Raw genomic sequence first — 26965 nt, forward strand, 5'->3', positions numbered from 1 at the left:
CTTCACTGGACACATCCTTAATCTACAACAAGAACACATTCCTCACCGGCAATATGTGAGGAAGCCTACAGATCAGCCTTGGTTTGGCTTTCGTTTGAGAGAGGCTGCTACTGCTAAGTACAAAGCATGGCGAAGGTATAAGAGACATCCTACCACCTATAAAAGGAACTTGCACACGCAAGCCTGTAGGCATATGGGCTAAATGGGAGGTGGACACTAAAAGAAAGCTAGCATCAGGTAGGGTAGGCTCCAAACCCTGGTGGTCCCTGGTCAAGGACAGACAAGGTTATCTGCCTGATGAACTTATTCCACCTCTAAATCGACAGAATGGGACCACCTCTACTAGTAGTCAAGAGAAGGCGGACCTCTTTGCTGAACACTTTGCTACCAAAATGCAAGTTCCTGATCCAGCAAGGGACCCTCCTTGGCTAGCTGCAAGAACTGTGTCAAAACTGTCAGTGGTGACAATAAGGCAGGAGGAGGTGCATTTCCTACTTAAATCGCTTGATCAAGAAAAGGCTGTGGGCCCAGACAAGTTGAGCCCAAGATTGTTGAGAAGATGTGCAGACCACCTAGCAGCACCTCTAACTCGCATCTTTCAGCACTGCCTAGTACAGTGTAAATGGCCCTCTCTATGGAAAGAGGCAAATGTAGTCCCTGTTCACAAAAAGAAGAGCAGAGCAGAAATCAGCAACTACAGACCAGTGTCACTCCTGTCAATCCCTGGTAAGATCCTTGAGACAATATTCTCAAGACAAATGACAGAGTTTTTTGACTACCACTCACTACTTTGTGATCGTCAATATGGCTTCAGGAAAGGTTACTCTGCTGCTGATCTGTTATTAAACCTCTCCACTAAGTGGCACCAGTCACTGGATGAATCCAAAGTCAGCTGTGTGGTAGCACTGGACATTGCTGGCGCTTTCGACCGGGTGTGGCACCAGGGCCTCTTAGCAAAACTTCAAGCACTGGGAATTGCAGGCTCTACGCTATGTCTCCTCAGTGATTACCTTCATGGTAGATCTCTAAGTGTAGTTCTCAATGGAACGGAATCAGCAAGACATCCTATTGGGGCAAGTGCTCCACAAGGAAGCGTGCTGGGTCCATTGTTATGGAATGTCTACTTCAACGACCTTCTTCATCTCATCCCAGAATCACATGCATATGCAGACGACTGTACACTGACATTCACTTATCCAAGAGAAGAAATGCCAGCTGCTCTAAGCTACATCAATCACCAGCTGAGAGCTATATCAGCTTGGGGAAATAGATGGCAATTAACATTTGCACCTGAGTAAACGCAAATGATGATCGTCTCTAGGCACCATGATGGTAATGCTGGTGCAGTAGTAAGGATGAATGGGAGGGTGTTGGCACCTGGAGAAGAAGTTGATATCCTTGGGGTGAAATTTGACTCCAAACTAACCATGAAGAACCATGTTGTAAATCTTGCAAACAAGGCAGCCAGGAAGTTTACAGCACTTCGCCATATCTCGCATCTGCTTGACAGTAGGGGTTGCAAGATCCTGTACGAGGCACAAGTACGCTCACACCTTGAGTATGCTCCACTTTCTTGGTTTGCCTGCCCCCCCCCCCCTCTCATCTGCGACTGCTTGACAGGGTAGAGAACAGAGCAAGACGTCTCATCTCTCGCCTAGACCCATCTTGGATTGATCTGTCATTTCATCAGAGCCTTCAACATAGGAGGGATGTGGGTGGCCTTACTGTTATGTACAAGGCCAATATTGTCAAAGTACCACACTTGGATCCACTTCGAGGACAGCATGAAACAAGCTTTTATGCCACAAGACGGGCAGAAAGCAGCAACTTCACTCTGGCTGTACCCTTCTCCAGAACATCACTCCATCTGAGATCATACATACCCAGGGTGACTCGAGTATGGAACACATTCGTACAGCATAATGATGTCAACGAGATAAAGTCAGTTGATCAAATGAAAATGCTGGCCCACAGATGGCTCCAACTTCATCCTGTTCCCTACTTGTATGTCTCATAACAATAAAAATGATTTCAAATGAGCTGATGTTGGTAACAGCTCTTAGCTTGCCAATAAAGTTAGGAATCCTTAACCTGTAAATAGCTTGTCAATAAATTTAGGGATCCTTAACCTTGTCAAACCCTATGTAAAAAAAAAAAAAAAAAAAAAAAAAAAAAAAAAAAAAAAAAAAAAAAAAAAGAGAGAGAGAGAGAGACAGACAGACAGACAGACAGACAGACAGAGACTGACTGACTGACTGACTCACAAACAGCAATAAACGTCGATTATCCAAAGCACATCCATATTTCTGCTTCTCCCAATAACTCGAGCCGCCAGAGCAGTAATTCATTCTCTTGTAAACATAAGATACGAAACAATGTACCCGCATTGCCTACTAAAAACAGACGTTTGTCCATTCTTTTTCGTGCAGATATCATCTCTCAGAAGCACTTGTGGGCCGACCCAAGCATGCTTTCATTAGGGGGAGAAATATAGACACAATGAATCACACTCTGCAGACATGTAAGCATCCCTGCGGGGAGTTGTTGAGGTGCTATGTGCTATTGTGTTACCCAGCCCAACATTCCCATCCTCCTGTGCGAGGGCTGAGCGGGGAAAGTGAGGCTGGTAGTTTTATATATTGTTTTACATCTTGAATTTGGATTGCATGATGTACTGCCACCAGATACATATTGCACTTTTTTATGTTTGCTTGATTCTTCACCGTACAAACAAAATTCACAATATAACTGCAAAAGCTTCCATAAGTGTGAATATGATGAAATAACTCGCAAGAGAATTGGAAGATTAAGTTTCAACACTTTCTAACAAACCTAATAACTGACAAAATATAATAAACCACTGTGAAAAGTTTTCCCCTTATTAATAATATTAAAGTGAACGGCAAGAAAATCCCCACTTTTTATCATGCAAGGCAAATACTGTTACAATTCTTTTTTTAACGTAAACGAATAATAGTTAAGAATAGTTGAAGAAAAAGTCTTACTGGAAATACAACATCAACACGGCCATAGATTTATGAATGGAAAATGAATAACCCACATGGGTGTACCTGCTCCAAATAATTTATAATATAATTATCTCTATGTTACATTCCTCTCACCTCAGTCATGACTATTACCCACGTCCCACTTTTATTCTAAAATATACAATTTTAACTTCAACATTTACACTCGTTCATTTCCATATCTCTGATTCTCACATATACATCTAAATTTATTAAGTTTATCTCCTATCCTTTCAAACTCTTCTGGGCTTTTTATTTTTTTTCAGTCAGTGCTAGAACTTAAGACACTTTTCGTTCAGTTTCGTTGTTTTTTATTTCTTCAGTAAATATATGCAGAAAAAGAAATAATTCTAACATACGTACCTGTGGTGCACAGAAAGGGTAACATTACAAGGTTAAAAATCATTAAAAGATAATGAACACACGGGAAAGTATAGATAAACAGAAGTTAAGATTTACCTGGCATGTGGCTCGTATGTTGGTTTGCGTGCAGCCAGCAGCAACAGCCTGGTTGATCAGGCTCTGATCCACCAGGAGGCCTGGTCTCAGACCGGGCCGCGGGGGCGTTGACCCCCGGAACTCTCTCCAGGTAAACTCCAGGTTAAATTTTCATGACAAGAGGGAAAGAATACTCACAAACCTGTTACAACGCAGAACTCTTTAACAGTTAATCACTCATGACAGGCACAAATATTTTTATAAAACACAAAAATACATTGAGAAAATAGAAATAAATTATTTTTTTGTATTTGCAGTTAAGGTTAGTTTCACAAGTCTTGTAAAACTAATTATTTATTTTTTGTTTTGTGTATACCTGATAAACTTTAAAATTATTATCAAGACTATTTAAAAGATTTATCAGTGATAAAGGTGTCAAATATCAATATGTATGAGCCTAAAATTAATAGTTGCACCATCTGATCTCTTGGTCATAAGATGACCTTGAAAGTCTTAGATTAGACCCTTGATAGTCTTTTAAGAGAAGTCTTGAACAACATATTGCATTTTATTTCTTTATTTTAATTAGAGGAAGTACTAAGCTCATAGAGGTCATACAGCTCCTGTGGAATGGGTGCCATTTAAGTTTGATCCAAGGAAGAGGAGGAAGAGGCCAGTTCTTTGGATCAAGAGCCCCTCATCGGCATCAAGGCACTTCTCTAGAAAGGAGAGTACGTGGTGAAGAAGGAAGAGGGAGCCACTCGTAAATCCTGAATGCAATTTTTTTTTATATTCCTGGATAAACGCCAAATCCGAAGGGGGTCATACAGCGCCTGTGGAACGGAAGGTAATGAGGTTTGATTCGAGGAAGGGCAAAGTGGCTGCATTCCCTGGATCAACAGCCCTTCGGCAGTGAAAAAATGGTTATAATCACAACCATAATTTTTAAAGGGGTGGAGGGGTAAGCCAGTGGAAGGCCTCGGTCAGATGACCAAAAGCTCTGGCTGCGGGTCATTGTATGACTAAGACCAGCGTCAGGAAACACTTGTCCTGTTTCCGGACAAATCTTGCCTAACATATAGCTGTATTAATGCACTCCCTCCTCTCCCTTGGTCAAAAAAAAATTATAGACTATTGATGTTAATGTCTCCAAACCAGAGATTTTCGTTAGAAAATTTTATATTATGTTGCATATTTACACGGAGCTTTCGTCTTAGAATACAGTATACAGGTTTAACATCGTTCTAGAACATAGTATACAGGTTTACCATCGTTCTAGAACATAGTATACAGGTTTACCATCGTTCTAGAACATAGTATACAGGTTTACCATCGTTCTAGAACATAGTATACAGGTTTACCATCGTTCTAGAACATAGTATACAGGTTTGCCATCGTTCTAGAACATAGTATACAGGTTTACCTTCGTTCTAAAACATAGTATACAGGTTTACCATCGTTCTAGAACATAGTATACAGGTTTACCTTCGTTCTAAAACATAGTATACAGGTTTACCATCGTTCTAGAACATAGTATACAGGTTTACCTTCGTTCTAAAACATAGTATACAGGTTTACCATCGTTCTAGAACATAGTATACAGGTTTACCTTCGTTCTAAAACATAGTATACAGGTTTACCTTCGTTCTAAAACATAGTATACAGGTTTACCATCGTTCTAGAACATAGTATACAGGTTTACCTTCGTTCTAAAACATAGTATACAGGTTTACCATCGTTCTAGAACATAGTATACAGGTTTACCATCGTTCTAAAACATAGTATACAGGTTTACCATCGTTCTAAATATAGTATACAGGTTTACCATCGTTCTAGAACATAGTATACAGGTTTACCATCGTTCTAGAACATAGTATACAGGTTTACCTTCGTTCTAAAACATAGTATACAGGTTTACCATCGTTCTAGAACATAGTATACAGGTTTACCATCGTTCTAGAACATAGTATACAGGTTTACCTTCGTTCTAAAACATAGTATACAGGTTTACCATCATTCTAGAATATAGTATACAGGTTTACCATCGTTCTAGAACATAGTATACAGGTTTACCATCGTTCTAGAACATAGTATACAGGTTTACCATCGTTCTAAAACATAGTACACAGGTTTACCTTCGTTCTAAAACATAGTATACAGGTTTACCATCGTTCTAGAATATAGTATACAGGTTTACCATCGTTCTAGAACATAGTACACAGGTTTACCTTCGTTCTAAAACATAGTATACAGGTTTACCATCGTTCTAAAACATAGTATACAGGTTTACCATCGTTCTAAAATATAGTATACAGGTTTACCATCGTTCTAGAACATAGTATACAGGTTTACCATCGTTCTAGAACATAGTATACAGGTTTACCATCGTTCTAGAACATAGTATACAGGTTTACCATCGTTCTAGAACATAGTATACAGGTTTACCATCGTTCTAGAACATAGTATACAGGTTTGCCATCGTTCTAGAACATAGTATACAGGTTTACCTTCGTTCTAAAACATAGTATACAGGTTTACCATCGTTCTAGAACATAGTATACAGGTTTACCTTCGTTCTAAAACATAGTATACAGGTTTACCATCGTTCTAGAACATAGTATACAGGTTTACCTTCGTTCTAAAACATAGTATACAGGTTTACCATCGTTCTAGAACATAGTATACAGGTTTACCTTCGTTCTAAAACATAGTATACAGGTTTACCTTCGTTCTAAAACATAGTATACAGGTTTACCATCGTTCTAGAACATAGTATACAGGTTTACCTTCGTTCTAAAACATAGTATACAGGTTTACCATCGTTCTAGAACATAGTATACAGGTTTACCATCGTTCTAAAACTACAGGTTTACCATCGTTCTAAATATAGTATACAGGTTTACCATCGTTCTAGAACATAGTATACAGGTTTACCATCGTTCTAGAACATAGTATACAGGTTTACCTTCGTTCTAAAACATAGTATACAGGTTTACCATCGTTCTAGAACATAGTATACAGGTTTACCATCGTTCTAGAACATAGTATACAGGTTTACCTTCGTTCTCTACAGGTTTACCATCATTCTAGAATATAGTATACAGGTTTACCATCGTTCTAGAACATAGTATACAGGTTTACCATCGTTCTAGAACATAGTATACAGGTTTACCATCGTTCTAAAACATAGTACACAGGTTTACCTTCGTTCTAAAACATAGTATACAGGTTTACCATCGTTCTAGAATATAGTATACAGGTTTACCATCGTTCTAGAACATAGTACACAGGTTTACCTTCGTTCTAAAACATAGCATACAGGTTTACCATCGTTCTAAAACATAGTATACAGGTTTACCATCGTTCTAAAATATAGTATACAGGTTTACCATCGTTCTAGAACATAGTATACAGGTTTACCATCGTTCTAGAACATAGTATACAGGTTTACCATCGTTCTAGAATATAGTATACAGGTTTACCATCGTTCTAGAATATAGTATACAGGTTTACCATCGTTCTAGAACATAGTATACAGGTTTACCATCGTTCTAGAATATAGTATACAGGTTTACCATCGTTCTAGAACATAGTATACAGGTTTACCATCGTTCTAGAACATAGTATACAGGTTTACCATCGTTCTAGAATATAGTATACAGGTTTACCATCGTTCTAGAATATAGTATACAGGTTTACCATCGTTCTAGAATATAGTATACAGGTTTACCATCGTTCTAGAATATAGTATACAGGTTTACCATCGTTCTAGAATATAGTATACAGATTTACCATCGTTCTAGAATATAGTATACAGGTTTACCATAGTTCTAGAATGTTACATAGTTTATTACGCAATGCAGATTAACCGTAGAGGATTATAATTATTGTTCAAAAGAAACACTAAACCTATAGGAGTCATACAGCGCCTGGGAAATAGGAGTCAATCACGGTGGATCAAGAGCTCATCACCTACGTCAAGGTACTCCTAACGCCTACCTACCTTCAGTGGTGTGACAGCTGGTTCTCGCATATTTTGTCCTTTATCTGTTATGTCCCTCACTTGCCGCTCTTCACTGCGTGGTACAAGCATCCTCTGAATATTCCCCAGTCGACCTGTACATCCAGAAGCACTAGAGTTAGATATTGACGCTAAAATTGGTCGAAAAAGTAGGGTAGGACCTGCCAGGTGCCGCGCAGCCACGTGTCATGGCGGACATCAAGCTTATTAGGCTCTTGTTAATTTATCCTTTCAAGGATGGTGCCTTGATGCTCCTTCTGAAAGGATCTAGATTCAAGAAAGTGGAGCTATCCTAACCTTCCTTGGATCAAATTTAATTGCTTCTTCTTCCCCAAGACCTGGATGGCTACTACGCATTTAACATTTAAACCCTATGAATAAAATAATCTTGTTTATTAGTAATTACAAGACAGTTGTGGAATATATATATTAAATATAGTATTTAGAAAAGCTACTGAGATGCGAATTTGTTAAAATATTTGCAAATGAGGCAAAATTGTTCACTCAATAATGAACGCAGTTTACGTTAACGAAAATTTAATGAAATTATGTCTATAAAAATAAATAAGGAAATATCTAATTTTAACCTAAAGTAATAAAGTTTTTAGATAAAAAAAAATACGCTCAATAATACTAATAATTATATGAAAAAATTATGACTTATTTTCATGCTCTAAATTGAGGATAATAAATATAAAAGTATATAACGTAAAACATGGAAACAAATTGCAAAAACAACGCATTTTACAACAAAAATAATAATAATAATAATAATAATAATAATAATAATAATAATAATAATAATAATAATAATAATAATAATAATAATAATAATAATAAATAATAATATCAGAAAAATATTTATCATTCATTATTTACTTGCATGAAGCAAATTGATGAAACAAATATAATTGAGGATGAGAGAGTTGCTGTCTGCCGCTGCCGCAGGTCAGGCGGGAACATCTGGCTGAGTGAGGACGACTTCATCTGCTGCACTCTTGTATTTTTTGAAGGATATAAAGCGATACACTTTGCGTAGGTGATCGTGTGAACCTTCCAGGTGATCGTGTGAACCTTCCAGGTGATCGTGTGAACCTTCCAGGTGATCGTGTGAACCTTCCAGGTGATCGTGTGAACCTTCCAGGTGATCGTGTGAACCTTCCAGGTGATCGTGTGAACCTTCCAGGTGATCGTGTGAACCTTCCAGGTGATCGTGTGAACCTTCCAGGTGATCGTGTGAACCTTCCAGGTGATCGTGTGAACCTTCCAGGTGATCGTGTGAACCTTCCAGGTGATCGTGTGAACCTTCCAGGTGATCGTGTGAACCTTCCAGGTGATCGTGTGAACCTTCCAGGTGATCGTGTGAACCTTCCAGGTGATCGTGTGAACCTTCCAGGTGATCGTGTGAACCTTCCAGGTGATCGTGTGAACCTTCCAGGTGATCGTGTTGGATAATGGAATCTCTTCGTGAGGTCAAACCTGCCATGCCGCCCCCACAGTCACCAGGAATCGTCCTCAAACGATTGACAGAGTAAGTCTTGCTGACCGATGTAAATATTGACCCCAGGGGTCGGCCTAGGAAGGGTAGGAGGGAGGGGGTAAAGGAGGTTTTGTGTGCGAGGGGCTTGGACTTCCAGCAGGCATGCGTGAGCGTATTTGATAGTGAATGAAGACATATGGTTTTTAATACTTGACGTGCTGTTGGAGTGTGAGCAAAGTAACATTTATGAAAGATTCAGGGAAACCGGTAGGCTGGACTTGAGTCCTGGAGATGGGAAGTACAGTGTCTATACTCTGAAGCTGTATAGCCCTTGTGGCTTAGCGCTTCTTTTTTATTATAATAATAATATACTCTGAAGGAAGGGTGTTAATGTTGCAGATTTACAACGGTAGTGTAAAGCACTCCTCTGGCAAGACAGTGATAGAGTGAATGATGAAAGTTTTTCTTTTTCGGGCCATTCTGCCTTGGTGGGAATCTGCCGATGTGTTTATATATATATATATATATATATATATATATATATATATATATATATATATATATATATATATATATATATATATATATATGCAATAAGATCACAGTAAACAGGTGATTTCAGAATATGCAAAACAACCACTGTGAAAGAATAGAGAAATTCCAAGCGCTTTCGTGACTACTCACATTATCAAGGAACTATGAAAGTAAAGCATCCAAGGAAGGTATATAAGGGGTCTGGCCAACACCTCACTATCAGATCCCACAACAGTTAAACACCTGACGCGCCCCGGCCCAACTGGACAGGTCCTTCGCACAACCCACCAACAAACTATTCTACCCAAGAAAATTTTAAAAAATACTATTTGTCCAGTGTATTATTAAATTCTTCCCAAATTCTATTAATTATAAATGGATCTAATTTATATAAACCAAAGGAAATATTCATATTATTGTCAAAACTGCTTTTTATGAAACAAGATTCAATTATATTCCTGTCGACCATGGACTTGCTTGATACTACTTTCTCAACTTTTTGAAAATAAATTGAATGGTTAAAATCTCTTACATGAATAAATAGAGCATTGGAATCTTGTCCAGTTCTAATGCTATATTTATGTTGTTTTAATCTTAGTTCGAGATTTTTACCAGTTTGACCGTAATAAACTTTATCGCAAATTTTAGAAGGAATCTTATAGACACATCCATCAGCATTTTGGGGGGAATTCTTTATCAAAAGTTTTTTTACTGTATCAAGATTTTTGAATACAACTTTAATATTAAAAGTCTTAAGAAGAGAATGCATATCAACCAAGTTTTCACGGTAAGGGAGAACCAACATATTTTTAGTTGAATAAGGCTGGTTGTCCCTTTTTGGATTGTAAAAAGTATTTCTAGCAACTTTAAAAGATTTATCAATTACATTTCTTGGGTATTTTAAATCATTACCAAGATAGAGTCAAACTGTCTGTTTTCTCATCAATGTTTTTGAGAGCTTTACGAATTTGTAGTCCTGAGTTCATAGATGAGGAAATATCCAAAATTTATGAAATAGGTAATGATTTAAAATACCCAAGAAATGTAATTGATAAATCTTTTAAAGTTGCTAGAAATACTTTTTACAATCCAAAAAGGGACAACCAGCCTTATTCAACTGAGTGGTGAGGTGTACTTAGCTCTGTGAAGACCTGTTTGTGTGCTCTCTGTGAATCTGAACCAGGATGCCCTCTCTTAAGCAACTTTACCAGCAGCTGAAAGAAGAGCTCAGGGTTGCTAAGCAGGAGATACGGCGATTAACGGAGGAGAACAAGAGGATTCGAAGTAATCCTGTTGTGAGTCCCCAGGTTAAGAGGGGAGCTTGGTCAGTGGCTGGGCAACATGGAACCAAGCTGAGGATCAAGAAGACTGTTGGAGAGGCAGAAACAACAAGGACCCAGAAGACTACTGTGGAAACTTCCAACCCATTTTCGGTGCTACCTGACGAATGTGGGTGTTCTATTGGGAATGTCACAACGAGCACCAAGGAAACATTGGCTGACGTGAGTGAGACATCCCTAGAAACCCCAACGAAAACCATCGAGAACGTCTTTACGAATTCCACAAGTGAAGGTGTAGTGCTACCTAACGAGTGTGAGTCGATTACTGGGAACATCACGACGGACGTCGCCAAGGAAGGTAAAAACATTGTTGTTGTTGGGGATAGCCAGATTAGGTACATGGATAGGGCATTCTGCTTGAAGGATAGGAGTAGAAGGCAGAGAGTGTGTTTTCCTGGGGCTGGGATGAAGGATATTGTTAGCCGTCTGGATGACATCATGAGAGGTAATGGGAGCAATCCTATTATCTGTCTCAGTGCTGGAGGCAACGATGTTGGCAGACGTAGGAGTGAGGACCTGATTAGCAGGTATAGGTCAGCAATAGAGATAATTAGGAGGAAGGGTGGGAACAATGTCATATGTGGTATTTTGCCAAGAAGAGGAGTTGGAAATGAATGGTTGTCCAGAGCAATTGGTGTCAATTGCTGGCTGGACAAATACTGTAAGGAAAATGCGGTAACATTCATTGACAACTGGGACCTCTTCTATGGCAGAAATGACATGTATGCCAGGGATGGGGTTCACTTATCTAGGTGTGGGGTGGGAGCACTGGCCAACGCAGTGGAGGGAGCTGTTACGTCTTTAAACTAGGAATAGTTAGTGGTATGGGTTTTGGCGGGAAAACAGTGAAGTCGCAGGGTAGTAATATGAGTACTAGGAGAACTAGTAATAGGCACAATGAGGTGGATATTGAAAAGCCAGTGACACTAATTGACAAGGACAGTAATAGGTTTAGCGGAATAACAGAAAGGAGCAGGAAGGGTAAAGAGAAATCAGGGTCCTTAAATATATATTACACAAATACTCGTAGTGATAGGAACAAGATGGACGAGTTGAGACTAGTTGCTAGTGCAGGTAACATTGATGTATTTGCCTTAACTGAGACGTGATTCAATATGAAAAATCGAGACATGCCTGCGGAGTGTCACATTCAGGGTTTTAAATTGTTCCAAGTAGATAGAAGTATCGGGAAGGGGGGTGGGGTGGCATTGTATGTCCGAGATCGCTTGAACTGTTGCATAAAAACGGGTATTAATCTGAAGTAACACATACAGAGTCTGTTTGGATAGAATTTTCAGGGAGGCATGAAAAATTGATTTTAGGTGTGATATACCGTCCCCCAAACTTAGATAGGGACCAAGGGAGACTACTATGGGAGGAAATTGTTAAGGCCACAAGACACGATAATGTAGTAATTCTAGGAGACTTTAACTTTAGTCATATTGATTGGAATTTCTTGACCGGGAATTTAGAATCATACGACTTCTTAGAAGTAGTTCAGGATTGTCTTTTGAAGCAGTTTGTGACAGAGCCTACAAGGGGTAATAACCTGCTTGACTTAGTTCTGGCAAACAATGAATCCCTTGTTAATAATTTAGAAATTTCAGAGGAGCTCGGTGCTAGCGACCACAAATCAATTACATTTAGCATTGAATGGAAGTATGATAGTACGGATAACTCAGTAACAGTCCCAGATTTTCGCTTAGCAGATTACGATGGGCTTAGAGAACACTTACTATCTGTTGACTGGGGAAACGAAGAGAGCTATCAATATGACAGTTTTCTGAACACTGTACATGCTGCTCAAAGAACTTTTATCCCGTATCAAGAAATTAGATCAAATAGAAATGACCCAAAATGGATGAATAATAGGCTGAAATATCTACTAGGGCATAAGAAAGGAATTTATAGGCGTATCATAAGAGGTGAGGGTCATCTTATGAATCAGTGTATTGACATTAAGAGGGACATTAAAAAGGGGATAAGAAAAGCTAAAAGGGGCTATGAAATTAAAGTTGCTAGGGATTCTAAAACTAAAACTAAAAGTTTTTTCCAGGTCTATAGAACAAAGGTTAGAGATAAGATAGGTCCCCTTAAAAATGACTATGGGCATCTTACTGACAAAGAGAATGAAATGTGCTCGATTTTAAATAATTATTTTCTCTCGGTTTTTACACAGGAAGACACTAACAATATTCCAGTAATTAATTTTTATAATGGGCTAGAAGAAGATAAATTATGTAACATCACAGTCACTAGTGAAATGGTTGTGAAGCACATAGACAGACTGAAGCAAAATAAGTCGCCGGGTCCTGATGAGGTTTTTTCAAGGGTTCTTAAGGAATGCAAAATGGAACTCTGTGAACCATTAACTAATATTTTTAATTTATCTCTTCAAACAGGTGTAGTGTGAACATTCAAATGGTATAAAATACCGACAGGTTGTTAGGTAAGCCTACACAGTAGGCTTCTTCAGTCGAGTACAGAAAAGTTGATAGAAACAGAAGATACTTGAAGACGATGTAATCAGTCCATCACCCTTGAAGTTTTGAGGTGGTCAGTCCCTCAGTCTGGAGAAGAGTATTGTCCCATAGTCTGAAACAATATGGAGTTGAAGTGACAGGATGGAGCCTTATATAACGCCAGGAGGTGAGATGTAGGCCACTAGTAGAGATAAGAATGATGTCGTTGGAAGGTCAGGTCCCTCTTAAATCCAGCCATTCTCACTAGTAGAAGTTGATAAAGTTGATTTCAGGTCTGTACCAAGATACCCTTGTGTACATACATGGAGTACATACATTGAGTACATACATGGAGGCAGGAATAACAGAGAAGGCACTACAGTGGATCAAGGCATATCTAACAGGAGGCAAACGAGGAGCTATTGTTCGAGAAGTGTCGGAATAGGTGCATGTGACGAGTGGGGTTCCACAAGAGTTAGTGCTGCTGTAAAACCGATGCTGCTCTTTTATACGTGAATGACATGACGGAAGATAAAAGTCAGAAATATACCTGTTCGCAGAGGAGGACCAAAAACGCCTACAAATGGATCTGGAGAAGCTTCAGGTCTGGTCTGAAACGTGGATACTAGAATTTAATTCCACCAAGTGCAAAGTTATGAAGGTTGCAGTGTTGAAGATGAATAAATGTAGGATCTGTTGCCTGTACTCAAAGTGGTATTTGAGTTTGTTTCCTCAATATTACTACGATTATTTATTTTATCATTAATAAAGTTGAGAAGTATTCTCCTGTTCGGTTTATGGCCCTTAAACGTTCTCATTGCTAAACATTAGTCACTGGTCATGCAGTAGTACGTAACTGGAGTTTACTTCCCCCCTCCATCCCCACCGCCCTTGGATTTCATGGGGGTGACACCAAAAGATGCCGCCCCGGGTGACACCAACCCTAGCAACTCCACTGTTCCCATCTAAATATAGCTTGAGTTCATAATACAGATAGTTATGTTTAAAATATGTCATGGATATAATCTACTTTATTATTAATATTATTGTTATCAATTTCAGTGTCACTATGCAGCAGCATCACACCAAGGAACAGCAACACGCGACGGAGATCAGTGTCAAGAAACAACGACTGTCAGAGGAGAGTGATGAAGCTAACCAGAAATTAATGGCTTCTATAATCAACTCAGATAACTTAAAGACTTCGTCTGACCCGGTTGTCATTTGGAAGGGTAAGCTCATATAAAAATATTTGTAATAACAATGATAACATTCGTCATTAAATATAACCCCCTTTTTATCATTTTCACGGAGTGTGGAGATGCCTATCAGGAAGTAAATGAAAAGCATTAGATGTAACACCCAACCGTTCGCAAAAAAATTCAACTATTGGTAATTATTTTAATTAACACCAATTGTCCATGTTTCAGGAAAAAGATCATAAATGATTTTAAACATACAAAATTATTTTAAGCCACATATTTAAGAGCATAAAAATAATCCTTGATTAATATAACCATCCCTTTTAAAATATCCTTTCATTTGCGTCACCACTTGTTTTATTTTGTTCGTATAATGTACTTCTCTACTATAAATTGTCCTACTGTGCTTTAATATTCACAGACTTCAGTGATCAGAGTAAAAATGAGCTTGAAACCTCCATTGAGGAATGTATGAGTCATTTGTGTCAGCTGCACGAAGAGGAAAAAACTGTCATGGCTCGCATTCAAGAACTGTACACAATTGCCCAGGATATGAACACCACTTTTCACCAACAGGTTATTATTAGTATACTGAAAGGGAAGCACTAAACCTATAGGGGTCATATAGCACCTGAGGAATAGTAGGTACAGATATCCAAGGAAGAAGAAGGGAGTTCCAGTTCCTAGGAACAAGATCCCTTCACTAGCATCAAGGAACTCTTTCACCTTTGTAGGATCCACCAATAGGTGTGATGCACTTTATTATGATGAATAGTTTTCACTTACGTCTCAATTTACATAGCTTGTAGTATCTTTTATTTAAAAAGCTAGAAATATGTTCGAATTACTTGCTATTACAATGTCTGTTCGTGCACACTTTAAACAGATTGTTATATTATCGAAATGCCCCCAAAGGGAAATTTTTTTTGAGAATGCAAATGGCGTAGATGTTAATTAGGAATTTGTGTTGTATTGTGAAATTTGCGGTAAATCTTCATGCAACGAGGGTTTAAGTGTTCTTGCTGAGGTAGAATAAGACGTGGACAAGTCTCCATCAGCCCCTGTGCATCTACCATTAAATAAGTACTTGAGTTAGTTGGCTGTTGTTGGTTGCATCTTAGAAAATGGTAGTATACCATAGATAAGGCTAGGCTGCGGCATGAACTGAAATAAATTCAACTGTGTAAACTGTAAATAAATATGAGATAAATTTCAGACAGCTGCCTACAGTATTTTTACTGGTCTTCTATATGACCCTAATAGATTTAGCGCATTTTTATGAATAAATATAAATACGTATATTAATATGTAGATAAATTGGGTATATAATTATAAATTCCTCTCTTGAATGTATATAAATGTGGACGTCTATTTAAATGGGCATTGGTGGATCTTGAAATACATTATTTAAAAGAACCTTAGCTTTTCTTACTAATAAAGTTCATTATTTATATGATTTTATTTCAGTTGGACAGTCTCCACAACACCGTGGTGGATGTAGTATCATCTTTCAAAACCTAGTAACAAGATTCAGAATCTATGGGTAGATTCTTTCAAAGAATGCTATTCTTTGATATTTCTTTTGATAGCTTCAAAAACTGTTATTCTTTGATCTTTCATTTCTTAATGGCTACATACAAATTGATTAAAGCATGGAGAAATATTTGTTAATGGCATAAATTACCTAGTTGATTTATCTTATTTTTTCGAAATTGTTTATTTGATAAGTTTGAACCAAATTCTTCAAAGGTGGGGTCTGGAGCTCCTTGTTGACCATCATTTTACAATAACCCTCTTCATTTTCCCCTCGCGGTTTACGTATAATGGAATGAAATCCTTGAGTAATAGGTGTAACTCACCAAATTAACACTCCCGGGGAGCAAATAGACTAGCACTAGGAACCAGCAGAAAAAAACAGTAGACCGCGTAACAAGCAGATAATCACTTCGCACACATCTTCGCATCTCTTTCCTCAGTGGATCTCCCTGAAGAGCCCAGCCATCGTTTTACCTTGCATTTTGATAAAGCATTCACTAAAATTTGTAATCATGAGGCAAAAAGCGTTTGGATCCATGTTACATACCAATGAATAATTACTGGTGAATAGAAGAAATATAAATGACTTATTAACACACGACAATTGAATATTCAGTAAAAACAACATTACTGGATGGCTGATGTGAGCATAAACTAATACTGACTATTATCAATGCAAAATGTGATTTTTCTGAAAGGGTATAATATAAATAGATATGCCTATTGGCTTATTTGGTGGGTTAAAGTAGAATATACATTGTCTTGGAACACAGTCGCCATACGTGTACATATTCTAAGGTCATATGTTAATTGATATTCTTAGTAAATTCTTTACCAATATGAAAAAAGTATTTATGAGCTATGAATACTCCAGACAAGCTTCCCAACAGCTGACCATGACGTCTTGATCTCATATTGTTTATATCTAGATGGAAGATACTTAAATTGTATATAATTTCAGTCATTATTCTGCTGCATATACATTTGATAATTATGGAGAAACTATTTTACATAAAATGAATGTAAATATGCATAGGTGTATTACGTAACAGTATGGTATGTTTTAAATTGTTTCATGCAAATCTTTATTTACAATTGCATATTGATACTTGTTCAGTATAAAATAGTGTTTCTCTAATTATTTGTACAAATTGCAATAATAAACATAGGCTAATATTGCAACCTTTTTTAAATTGTATTTATTTTGTCTAATTTCCAAAAATTTGTATGATACAATACAATAATATAAAACGTACACCAATATGTTTGTATTATTCTGTTGTATTTATAATGCCTACTGTGCGTTAGCTTAATCAAGAGCCCCTCACCAACATCAAGGAATCCCTTGAATGGTATCTTTTCCACAAACTAAACCTTTCCACAAGGAATAAATTATTAGTCATCTCGAACCAGGACCTGAATTCATCAAGAATTTCGCTTGATGCACACATTGACTGAATACCCACTGCAGCAAGTGCAAGACGTAAATTTAAGGATAGCTTTCAGAAAAATCAACAAGGAGGCATTCACGGCATATGTCAGGCCCATCTTAAATAAGCAGGGCTCATATGGAACCTACATCTGGTTAAGCGTATAAAGTGCGAAATTGCAACAAAACTAGTCCCAAAGCTGAGAGGTATGACATCAGGAGAGGCTAGATGAGTTTAACCTGACGTCACTGGAGGGCAAAAGGAGCAGAGGTGACATATTTTACTGACCCAGACCCAGCCTTACTGCCAACCCAGATTCTCCTAGGGACACTACCAAAACCACCACAAAAACAGTAAATATACAACCATCTAAAACCGTAAATATACAACCATCATTGCACAAGACCGTGGCCCACAGTACAGATAATAACAAAAAAAAAAAGGGCACAATACCGTGACTGGAACGATACACAAATAACCCGCACATAAAAGAGAAGCTTACGACAACTTTTCGGTCCGACTTGGACCATTGACAAAGTCACATTAACCAGTATCTCGGTATCCAGACCAGAGCTTTGGTGAGATGGGTAAGGAAGAAGGATGGGTAAGGATAGAAATTTTGGAAAAGGGTGGGCGGGGGGAGAGAGGTAGGATATAAAAGGTAAGTGGCCCAACCACTTTGGTGTAATTTAAAAAGTGTACGTGAAATGATAAGATATTCTTTAAGAGGTATAAGACTAACCCATCAGAGTCACATAGATATAACAGAATATAAGTACATGACTCTGAATTGGTAGTAATTATACAAGTTGCAATTGCTTTTTTTTTTTTTTTTTTTTTTTTTTTTTTTTTTTTTTTTTTTTTTTTTTTTTTTTTTTTTTTGCGATTGCACAACGGATATTTATGCGACAATGAAGGCAATAATTTACTGGCCAGTTTATAGAATTCCGTGACAATGGCTTCTTACAGGTGATGTCCAGCCATAGTAAATAGCATAATTTTTACATTAGATTGTTATATGTCTCCCTAATTGGGGGCGATGATGTTCTCAGTATACATAGAAGGGTTCTGGTGTTACCCAATCTTCTTCATCAGGGAGGTTGCTCAATATCATGGGTCGAGGGTAATCATCTTTATGTATAAAACGACGGACCCTCTGTGGGAGAGTCATTCTTTGAGTCCTGTGAGGAGGAGTATTGATGTAATCCGTGGTATTTACCACTTGTGTAGGATGTTCTCTATCTGGCATGTATAGTTCTTGCATTGTATAGAGTTGTTTCTTTTTTAGGGTGTCAAGGCGTACATTTATGGCAGTAATATCTTGTTGTATGTGTAAATCTGCCATTTTTACTCTGTCTCTCTTCCTGGTATCGGTAATGAAGCGAAGAGCTCTATTCTGGACCCTTTGTAACCGTAGCATATTTGTCTTTGTTGTTAATGACATTGGGACACAAGGGTATTCGAGTATAGGTCTTATTAACATTTTATACAGATGTTTTTTGACATGTTGAGGGGCTTGATTGAATCGAAAGAGACTGCTAAGACCGGCTTTGGCTATGTTGATCTTTTTAGTTACATGAGATGTTGAGTGGAGCAGCCTGTCCATTTCGTATCCCAAAATCTTGTTAGGGTTTCTAATGGCTACAGGTGTACCTCTGATGGAGATACCTCCTTTATCTTCAATTGTTGATGCAAAACATCCTATCGTGCTAACAAGGACCTTGTCAGGATTAGTCGTAATTCTCCACTTCTTTTCCCAATTAGATGTTCGACGAAGTTCAATATTCATTTTTTCTATGACTCTCTCATACTTGTATTTTCCTGTTACCGGAGTTGATGAGACGACATGAATAACATCATCTGCAAACTGTGTCACAATCGTATCACTAAACTCTGGTTGAGGAAGGTCATTCACATAAATGTTGAACAGAATGGACTGAGACAAGAACCTTGTGGAACACCAGCCGTCGGTATAAAAGGCTCTGTCGACCTGCCATGAAAGGTGGGAATGATTTTTCTTTGAGTTAAGAAATTATACATTACTCTGAGGAAAGTCCAGTTATGGTCTGGTAGGTCAATGAGTTTGTATATAAGGCCATCATGCCATAAGCTATCAAAAGCTTTATGAACATCTCTGGTGGCAATTAAGGCAAGATTCCCCTGATGTTTTAGACTTGCTACAGTATCGAAAATAACATTTATTGCATGATTGGTACCTCTATGTGTTCTAAAGCCAAATTGTTTTTCAGTAAAAAAGTGATTAAACTCCATATAGTAGTTCAATCTGTTGGAAATGACCTTTTCAAGAACTTTTCCAGTGACTTCAAGTAAAGATATAGGTCTATAGTTCCCAGGTTGGTGAATGTCTTTATTGGGCTTACCCAGAAAGATCATCCTAGTAGTCTTAAAAACCACTGGAAAATGTCCTGAGGCCAAGATGGCATTAAAGATATTTACCAAAGACTGTTTACAATTTCTGGGGAGGAACTTTATTTGTTTCATTGTTATTCCAGAGAGGCCAGGGGCTCTATTGCGCATTCTTCCAATAACCTGACTCATCTCTAGTAATGTAATAGGTCTAGTAAGCGGGTGGGTATCTTCAAGAGTTGAAGTATCGATGGAAGGTAGTGGTTGTAGATCATCCAAGTTCTCATCTCTCCATTCATTTACCAACTGATAATGATTATTGTTAAATTGACGACTGTTATTGTGGGAGAGAATTTTCTCTCATACATCACCCATCAAATTAGCCTGGTCCTGTGGATCGTCAAGTTTAATTTCAACATCTTCATCATCCTCATCAGTGAAGGTATGAACTAGGTAGTTAGGAGCCTTGTGCTTTGCCCCTAAAAGTTGTCGGATCTTACTCCAAAATTTTGCTGGTTCACGTTTGTACTGATTAGCTTGAAGAACTAGCAGTTTCCATAAGTCCCGTTTGTGATGACTAATCATGTTAATTAATTCTTGCCTTAATTGGTGCAGTGTAGCTGCTGGTGGTTGTCGCGTTTGAAGATGCCTTCGACATTCTGCTTGATAATTTCTTAAATTGTCTCTAATTTCCCTAGTAGGTTTATATTGTTGGTAAATCTTTGTGGAAGCTAATTGACACTTTGCATTAGTAGCTTCAATTATTCGATTATGCAGGGACCTGATTGCATCATCAATTGCAGTGGAAGGTAGATTTTCCAATGACACAATTTCATCGTCACCCAGAAATGCCCTGAAGGGGTCAAATCTTAGGGTGTTAAGATTGGGTTTAGGAGGTACAGGTATTCTAAATGGAGAAGTTTGTAGTTGTATTATAACAGGGATATGGTCAGATCCTACATTTCCACCAGGAGATATACGACAGTGAAAGATGTCACAGTCTCTGTTTGTCAGTACTATATCTGGTGTCCCTGGATGAGGTCCAATGTACGATTTAAAGAATGGGCCTTGAAATGACAAGTTTCTAGCTGTCATGATATTAAAGAGTTGTTTTCCTTTTAAGTCACCCAGTGGAATACCAGCTCCACAGTTGAAGAGGGCAGGGTGATGAGCATTAAAATCTCCCGCTAGAATTGTTGGAATATTTCTGCTTAATATCCTATGTAGAGGAATTGACTCTATATATTGTTGTCTCGGGGGAAAATATCCAGTTCCTATCACTAGTTGTCCATGAGACGTTGTCATTTCTATTGTTATCTTCATCAACATGAATATTTTTAAATGTATAGCCTAATTTAACTAAGATGGCTACACCACTAAAGGGTCCTCTCGATTTCTCCACAGTACAGTAACCACGTAATTTAATATGTTGATCAACTCTTGCAGCTGTCTCGTTCAAAAGTATAACATCGGGATTGTAATTATGTAGTTCAACCTCAAGAAGGTAACGGTTATTAAAGAAATGTTGAACATTAAGTGAACATTAATTGTAATCCCCATTATTTCTTGCACTTCGCTCGTGTACTGCGGTCTGAACGCCTGCAAGTAGTGTCATATGTGGTATCCACACTATTCCTGCTGGACTCGTCAAGGGGAGGAGGGAACTTCTGCGTAGGTGCTTGTGTATTAAAAATGCCATCATCTTCACTAGAGGTAGTAATATTAACAGATTCATTAGAATCGTTAGTCATCATCAGAAAACGGAGGTATGATATTCCCAGTTACAGGAAGCAGAGGCTCGTGAGAGTTAATGGGAGACTGTGGAGGCTCCAAGGGAAAATTAGGTAGGCAAGGTGAGTTACCCTGGGAAAGTTCCTGTTCAACAGGATCAGCTTCAATAGCGGGAGAGTAGGCACCAATTTCTGGGGCATTGTTATGTTCAAGTGTTGACTTATCGGGTTGAGGGAAGTTAACCTGGGTATGCGAGGTGAGCGATCCCTGGGCCAGGGATGACTTAGGCTTATTTTTAGATTTAGAGTAGGGTACATACTTCTTGTTATGAGAAGGCTGGGTCATAATAGCCTTCACATTTTCTGGGATAGTGATGGGAGTGATCCCATTAGCCATTAACAGATCATTTAAAACTTGAGAGCAGAGTTGAATGTCACCACCTGCTATGTCTTTGGCCATCATATACATTAGTTGTGCTCTCGTCATATCGCCGGCTGTGGATACCTGAGACATAGATGAGACTGAACCTTGTTGTTGCGTTTGTGTATGTTGTAGGTGAGGGTTAGATTGGGGCGCTCCAAGAGGGGCAGAATTCCAAACATTGGAACCATTGGTAGAGACCTGAGGAGTCCCACTTGATCCAGGCAGAGCTGGGAAGGAAGTTTGGGACATCGTTGGTGGTGCCTGGGGAGTGGTCTTCTTTGAAGTGGACAGTTTCTTGGCTTCAATAATTTTCTGCATTTCCTTTTTCCTTTCAGGACAAATAGCAGAAACAGCATGATGTTTTCCGTTGCAGAGGACACATTTGGGTGTATTTTTATTATTACAATCTCGATAAGAATGTTGGTCAGAGCAAATGCTACAAATTTGCCCTTGAGTACTGCATTTGTTGGTGTTATGACCAAAGGCATAACATTTAAAACATTGTGTCACACTGACAAATCGTTCAAGAGAGATTTGGTCAGGTGTACATCTGGTGCCAAAACATTTGAAGCCATTTTGACACACAAGTTTGGCCTCCTCAGGTGTCTCAAGTATTAATTTTAAGGTTACCTTGTTGTTGTTAGGATTAGAGAATTTATGTGCTTCTACAGCCCTAAATTCAGAATTCTCTGTATTAATGTCCTCAACAATTTCATTCACAGTGCTATGTTTCATAAAACTGTTGATTCTGGCCACAAACACAGTCCTCTGAGCTTGATAGCTCTCAGGTGCAACTGGGGTAACACCAGAAGTCTTCAGTTTTTCAAGGACATCAAGCTTCAGCAGTTGAAGTAACTCTTCTTCCGAAGAGAGGAGAAGTACTGCTCCAGCGTGGGTTTGAAAAACATCCACTGGAGCAACAGTTGAGTTCGAGCAAATACATGTTAGAATTTCTTTCATGGACATTTGATTTCCATCAATACGTAATCTTACACGTATCCTCGCCATGATGTCTAGGAAGGAACATCTGGCAGAGGAGTTCTTAACAAAAAAGGATCTTTCCTTAATGTTAATCTGACATCCTATTTCAGCTGACTTATGAAGGTCAGCCCCTAAGATAGCCTACCCTCGAGTAGTGAGGGGAAAGGGCCCAAGGCAAAGATCGGCCGGATTTTAAAAAACCACACGGGCTACCGGATGGTCAAAATGCCTTGTGTTAACTCGCCAAAGCGAAGTTGCCGAAAAAGAAGAAGATAGGAAAGTCAGAAGGATAGCAATGTATGTAGTATGTTAAGTGTGTGGGCCAGTGTTGATGTTTGGGTGAGGGGAGGATGGGGAAGGATGGGGGGATGGGGATGAGAGGGGTGAGCAAGCAAGCAAGTCACCGCCTTACCCTCTTGATGGGATGGGGCTCGAAGTGACTGCAAGCAAGTTTCCTCTCAGCTCTGGTGAAGAACTACTCAGGATAACCCAAGAAAAATCTCGAGCAACAGTGTTCAGAGTTGCTCAGTTGAAGAGCAGGAACGACGACGTCTTCTCACCACGGTGGCTGGGCTGCTTCTTGTCTATTTCACTAACCAGAAGTGAAGCAGGACGGCTATATATAGGCAGGAATTGGGGGTGGTAGTAGTAGTAGTACAAGAATGGTATATAATACCGACAAGATGAAATTAAGACATGCGCAACACCCGGGCATCCCTATCGTAGACGTTTCGCCATCCAGCCAGCCACTGGATGGCGAAACGTCCACAACAAAGACGACCAGACGCCGCACACGTGTCTTAATTTCATCAGTAGTTGTAGTAGTAGTAGAAGAAGAAGAAGAAGAGGTAGTAGTAGTGGTAGAAGTGGGAAATAAGGAGGACGAGCCAGTCAAATACAAAGGAAGGGGAGCACTGCAAGAAAGCTAGGTGCCCACTGAGGGAGAGCAAGCGCACAGAGGTGCGTGAAAGGGGAAGTGGTGAAATAAATGAAGAAGGAACAGAAACACGAGACAGAAGAGAGAAAGACAACCCAGAGGAGAAAAGGAAATAGGAAAGGGGAAGAGGGAGAAGAAGAAAAAGAAAAAGAAAAAATGAGGAGTCAGGTTAAGTCACGGGTGTTCTGAAGTATGGAGCATTTTACAATGTAGTGGGAGAGGAAGGCATCTACAGAGACGAAGCCAGGGCTAAGGTTCATACAAGGAAAGTTGTGTATTAGAGAGGATTCAACTAGACGGCGACTGTTCGAGTTGGAAGTAGGGAAGACAGTTTTAGCAGAAGACCAGTCAATAGGATGGCTATGATCTCTGTGTGACTTTGTCAATGGTCCAAGTCGGACCGAAACGTCGTCGTAAGCTTCTATCTTTTATGTGCGGGTTATTTGTGCACAGTACAGATGTTGGAGAGGAGTCTCCTCCTTCTTCCTCTACTGGGGAAAGTAGATGGAATCCAGGACGGGGTGGCCCTGGCTTGGATACTGAGGATTATAGTGCAGTCCCAGAACCTGCAGAAATTGACAACGCACCTCCCAACAATTCTCAACCAAGGGTGAATTTGTGCAAATATTATGCTTGGGGCATCTGTAAGCATGGAATAACAGGGAAAAAAATGGGACATGCAACTTTGACCATCCCAAAAAATGTAGCGACCTCCTGTTTAAAGGAGTGTGTCGTCCTTCTTCCTGTACTTTCTTTCACCCAAAAATGTGCCACTCTTCGGTCCTCCAGAAGCAGTGTTACAACATCGACCGCCCTGCATACCATCTAAAAGGAACCAGGAGGCACAGACCCCACAAGACAAACAACAGTAGCTACGACAACCCAGCTCCAGGTGATTTTTTAGTGGCAGGAAACGGAAAAAGAAAATGGAAGGAAATAACAAAAATAGTCCACCACCTTGGAGCCTTGTTGGACTGGAGGCGCAGCCAGTGGCCACCCATGGCCCTCCAGAATTACAACTACTGATGCCAATAACAAAATCCCCCCAACAAACACAGAATACAACCTCGTTCATATTTGCTAATATACAGGGCCTTAAGCCATCCACCAACAACAAAATACCTTTTATCAGTGGACTTCTAGAGGAGTCTAATGCAACGTTTGCAGCCTTCACAGAGACTCACAAAAAAGATCATTTTGACAGTGAAATATGGATAAGTGGTTACAACCTTTTTAGATGCGACAAAAAACAGGCAACAAGGGGGGGGGGTTGGCCTGTATGTCAAAGAGTCCCTTATCTGCACGGAGTTGCTGAACACCACAAATGAGGTAGTTGAAGTTCTATCAGTAAAGATCGAGAACCAAAACCTAGTCATTGTGGTTGTATACAAGCCACCAGATGCAACCTCACAACAGTTCAAGGAACACTACTGAAAATTGATTACTGTTTGGAAAACCTTCCAGCTCCATCCCCAAACATCTTACTGCTTGGTGATTTCAACCTAAGGCATACAGAATGGAAGAATGTAGCAAATAATGTTATAGCTGAAACAATCCCCGGAGGTAGCGCAGATGAAAGGTCACACGCACATGAGCTACTAAATCTCTGTGAAAAACACACCTTAAGCCAGCAGATAGTGGAGCCAACAAGACTAGAAAACACACTTGACCTTATCTTCACAAATAATGAGGACCTGATAAGAGACATAAGAATATCAAAAACAACTAATTCCGAACACAACCTAATTGAAGTCCAGACGTACATGCATAGGGGTCCTGATCAGCAGAATGCATGTACCTGTGAAGGTGTCTTCACAAAATACAACTTCAACAACAAGAACATCAACTGGGACCAGGTAAACCATGTCCTAAACGAAACATGTTGGGAAGATGTCTTAAATGACATGGATCCAAACCAGTGCCTTGAAAGGATCAACTTCCTGGCAGCCGAAGCATGTTCTAGGCATATTCCCAGGAGTAAACTGGAGAGAGAAAGACGCTCCCTCTACAGAAGACGACGAAGAGTCACTGAGCTCCTCAGGAGTGCTAGAATATCTGATACATGAAAGGAGGCGCTGACCAGGGAAGTGGAAACTATCGAGCTTAAGTTAAATGACTCTTACAGGAACCAGGAGAGGTAGGAGGAGCTTAAAGCTATTAGGGAAATTGAAAGAAATTCAAAATATTTCTTTTCATATGCCAAAAACAAGGCAAATACCACATCTAGTATCGGGCCCTTACTCAGACAGGATGGGACTTACACAGATGACAACAAGGAAATGAGCGAAATATTGAAATCCCAGTACGACTCTGTGTTTAGTGAACCACTAATCGGTCTGAGGATCGACGACCCAAATGATTTCTTCATGAAAGAGCCTCAAAACTCCATAAATGTATGCCAGATTTCCGACATTACCCTAATTCTGATAGATTTCGAAAAAGCCATTGACAACATGCCTATGCACTCAGCCCCGGGCCCAGACTCGTGGAACTCTGTTTTCATTAAGAACTGCAAGAAACCCCTCTCGCGTGCCCTAAGTACACTATGGAGGAGGAGCTTGGACATGGGTGAAATTCCACAGTCACTTAAAACAACGGATATAGCCCCACTATAAAGGTGGCAGCAAAGCATTAGCTAAGAACTATAGACCAATAGCTCTGACGTCCCACATCATAAAAATCTTTGAAAGAGTGCTAAGAAGCAGGATTGCAAATCACCTGGATTCCCAAAATCTGCACAATCCAGGGCAACATGGGTTCAGGGCAGGTCGCTCCTGCCTCTCACAACTACTGGTTCACTATGACATGGCCTTGGATGCACTGGAAGAAAATCAGAATGCAGATGTAATATACACAGACTTTGCAAAAGCATTTGACAAATGCGATCATGGCGTAATAGCCCATAAAATACGTGCTAAAGGAATAACTGGGAAAGTGGGGAGATGGATCTTCAACTTCCTAACAAATCGAACACAAAGAGTAGTGGTCAACAGAGTTAAATCGGAGGCTGCCATAGTGAAGAGCTCTGTTCCACAAGGCACAGTACTCGCCCCCATC

At 39.3% G+C, this 26965-nt stretch overlaps 2 protein-coding genes across 5 annotated transcripts in view; one reads left to right on the plus strand and one right to left on the minus strand.

Moving 5' to 3' along the window:
* The window catches only part of LOC128699417 (uncharacterized), a 162160-nt gene extending 154493 nt beyond the window's left edge, over nucleotides 1-7667 (minus strand). Inside the window, exon 1 of the mRNA XM_053792106.2 lies at nucleotides 7468-7667. Within this exon, the coding sequence (XP_053648081.2) occupies nucleotides 7468-7557 (90 nt within the window). The 5' untranslated portion in view covers nucleotides 7558-7667. The remainder of the gene's footprint in view (nucleotides 1-7467) is intronic.
* A 768-nt stretch (nucleotides 7668-8435) lies between these two features.
* Nucleotides 8436-17294, plus strand: LOC128699283 (uncharacterized). Of its 4 annotated transcripts, none has more exons than XM_053791888.2 (5): nucleotides 8439-8520; nucleotides 8924-9016; nucleotides 14364-14533; nucleotides 14925-15079; nucleotides 15971-17294. In XM_053791888.2, exons 2-5 carry the CDS (start codon nucleotides 8940-8942, stop codon nucleotides 16022-16024), a joined length of 456 nt encoding a protein of 151 aa, XP_053647863.1. In that variant the 5' UTR covers nucleotides 8439-8520; nucleotides 8924-8939; the 3' UTR covers nucleotides 16025-17294. The 4 variants fall into 4 exon arrangements, with proteins under 4 accessions (XP_069954146.1, XP_053647863.1, XP_053647862.1 ...); XM_053791887.2 differs by having other exon boundaries at nucleotides 8469-8520; nucleotides 8861-9016; XM_070098046.1 differs by having other exon boundaries at nucleotides 8470-8520; nucleotides 8903-9016.
* The last annotated feature ends 9671 nt before the right edge of the window (nucleotides 17295-26965 follow it).

This window comes from Cherax quadricarinatus, chromosome 61, assembly GCF_038502225.1.
Source record: "Cherax quadricarinatus isolate ZL_2023a chromosome 61, ASM3850222v1, whole genome shotgun sequence".
Lineage (NCBI taxonomy): Eukaryota > Metazoa > Arthropoda > Malacostraca > Decapoda > Parastacidae > Cherax > Cherax quadricarinatus.

What these genes read in the sequence shown, in the direction of transcription:
- LOC128699283 (XM_070098045.1), top strand. Translation starts at nt 8,940, where the DNA reads ATGGAATCTCTTCGTGAGGTCAAACCTGCCATGCCGCCCCCACAGTCA. An exon ending in GTCCTCAAACGATTGACAGA is followed by an intron (nt 9,017 to 14,363) that starts GTAAGTCTTGCT and finishes TATCAATTTCAG; the next exon opens with TGTCACTATGCAGCAGCATC. An exon ending in ACACCACTTTTCACCAACAG is followed by an intron (nt 15,080 to 15,970) that starts GTTATTATTAGT and finishes ATTTTATTTCAG; the next exon opens with TTGGACAGTCTCCACAACAC.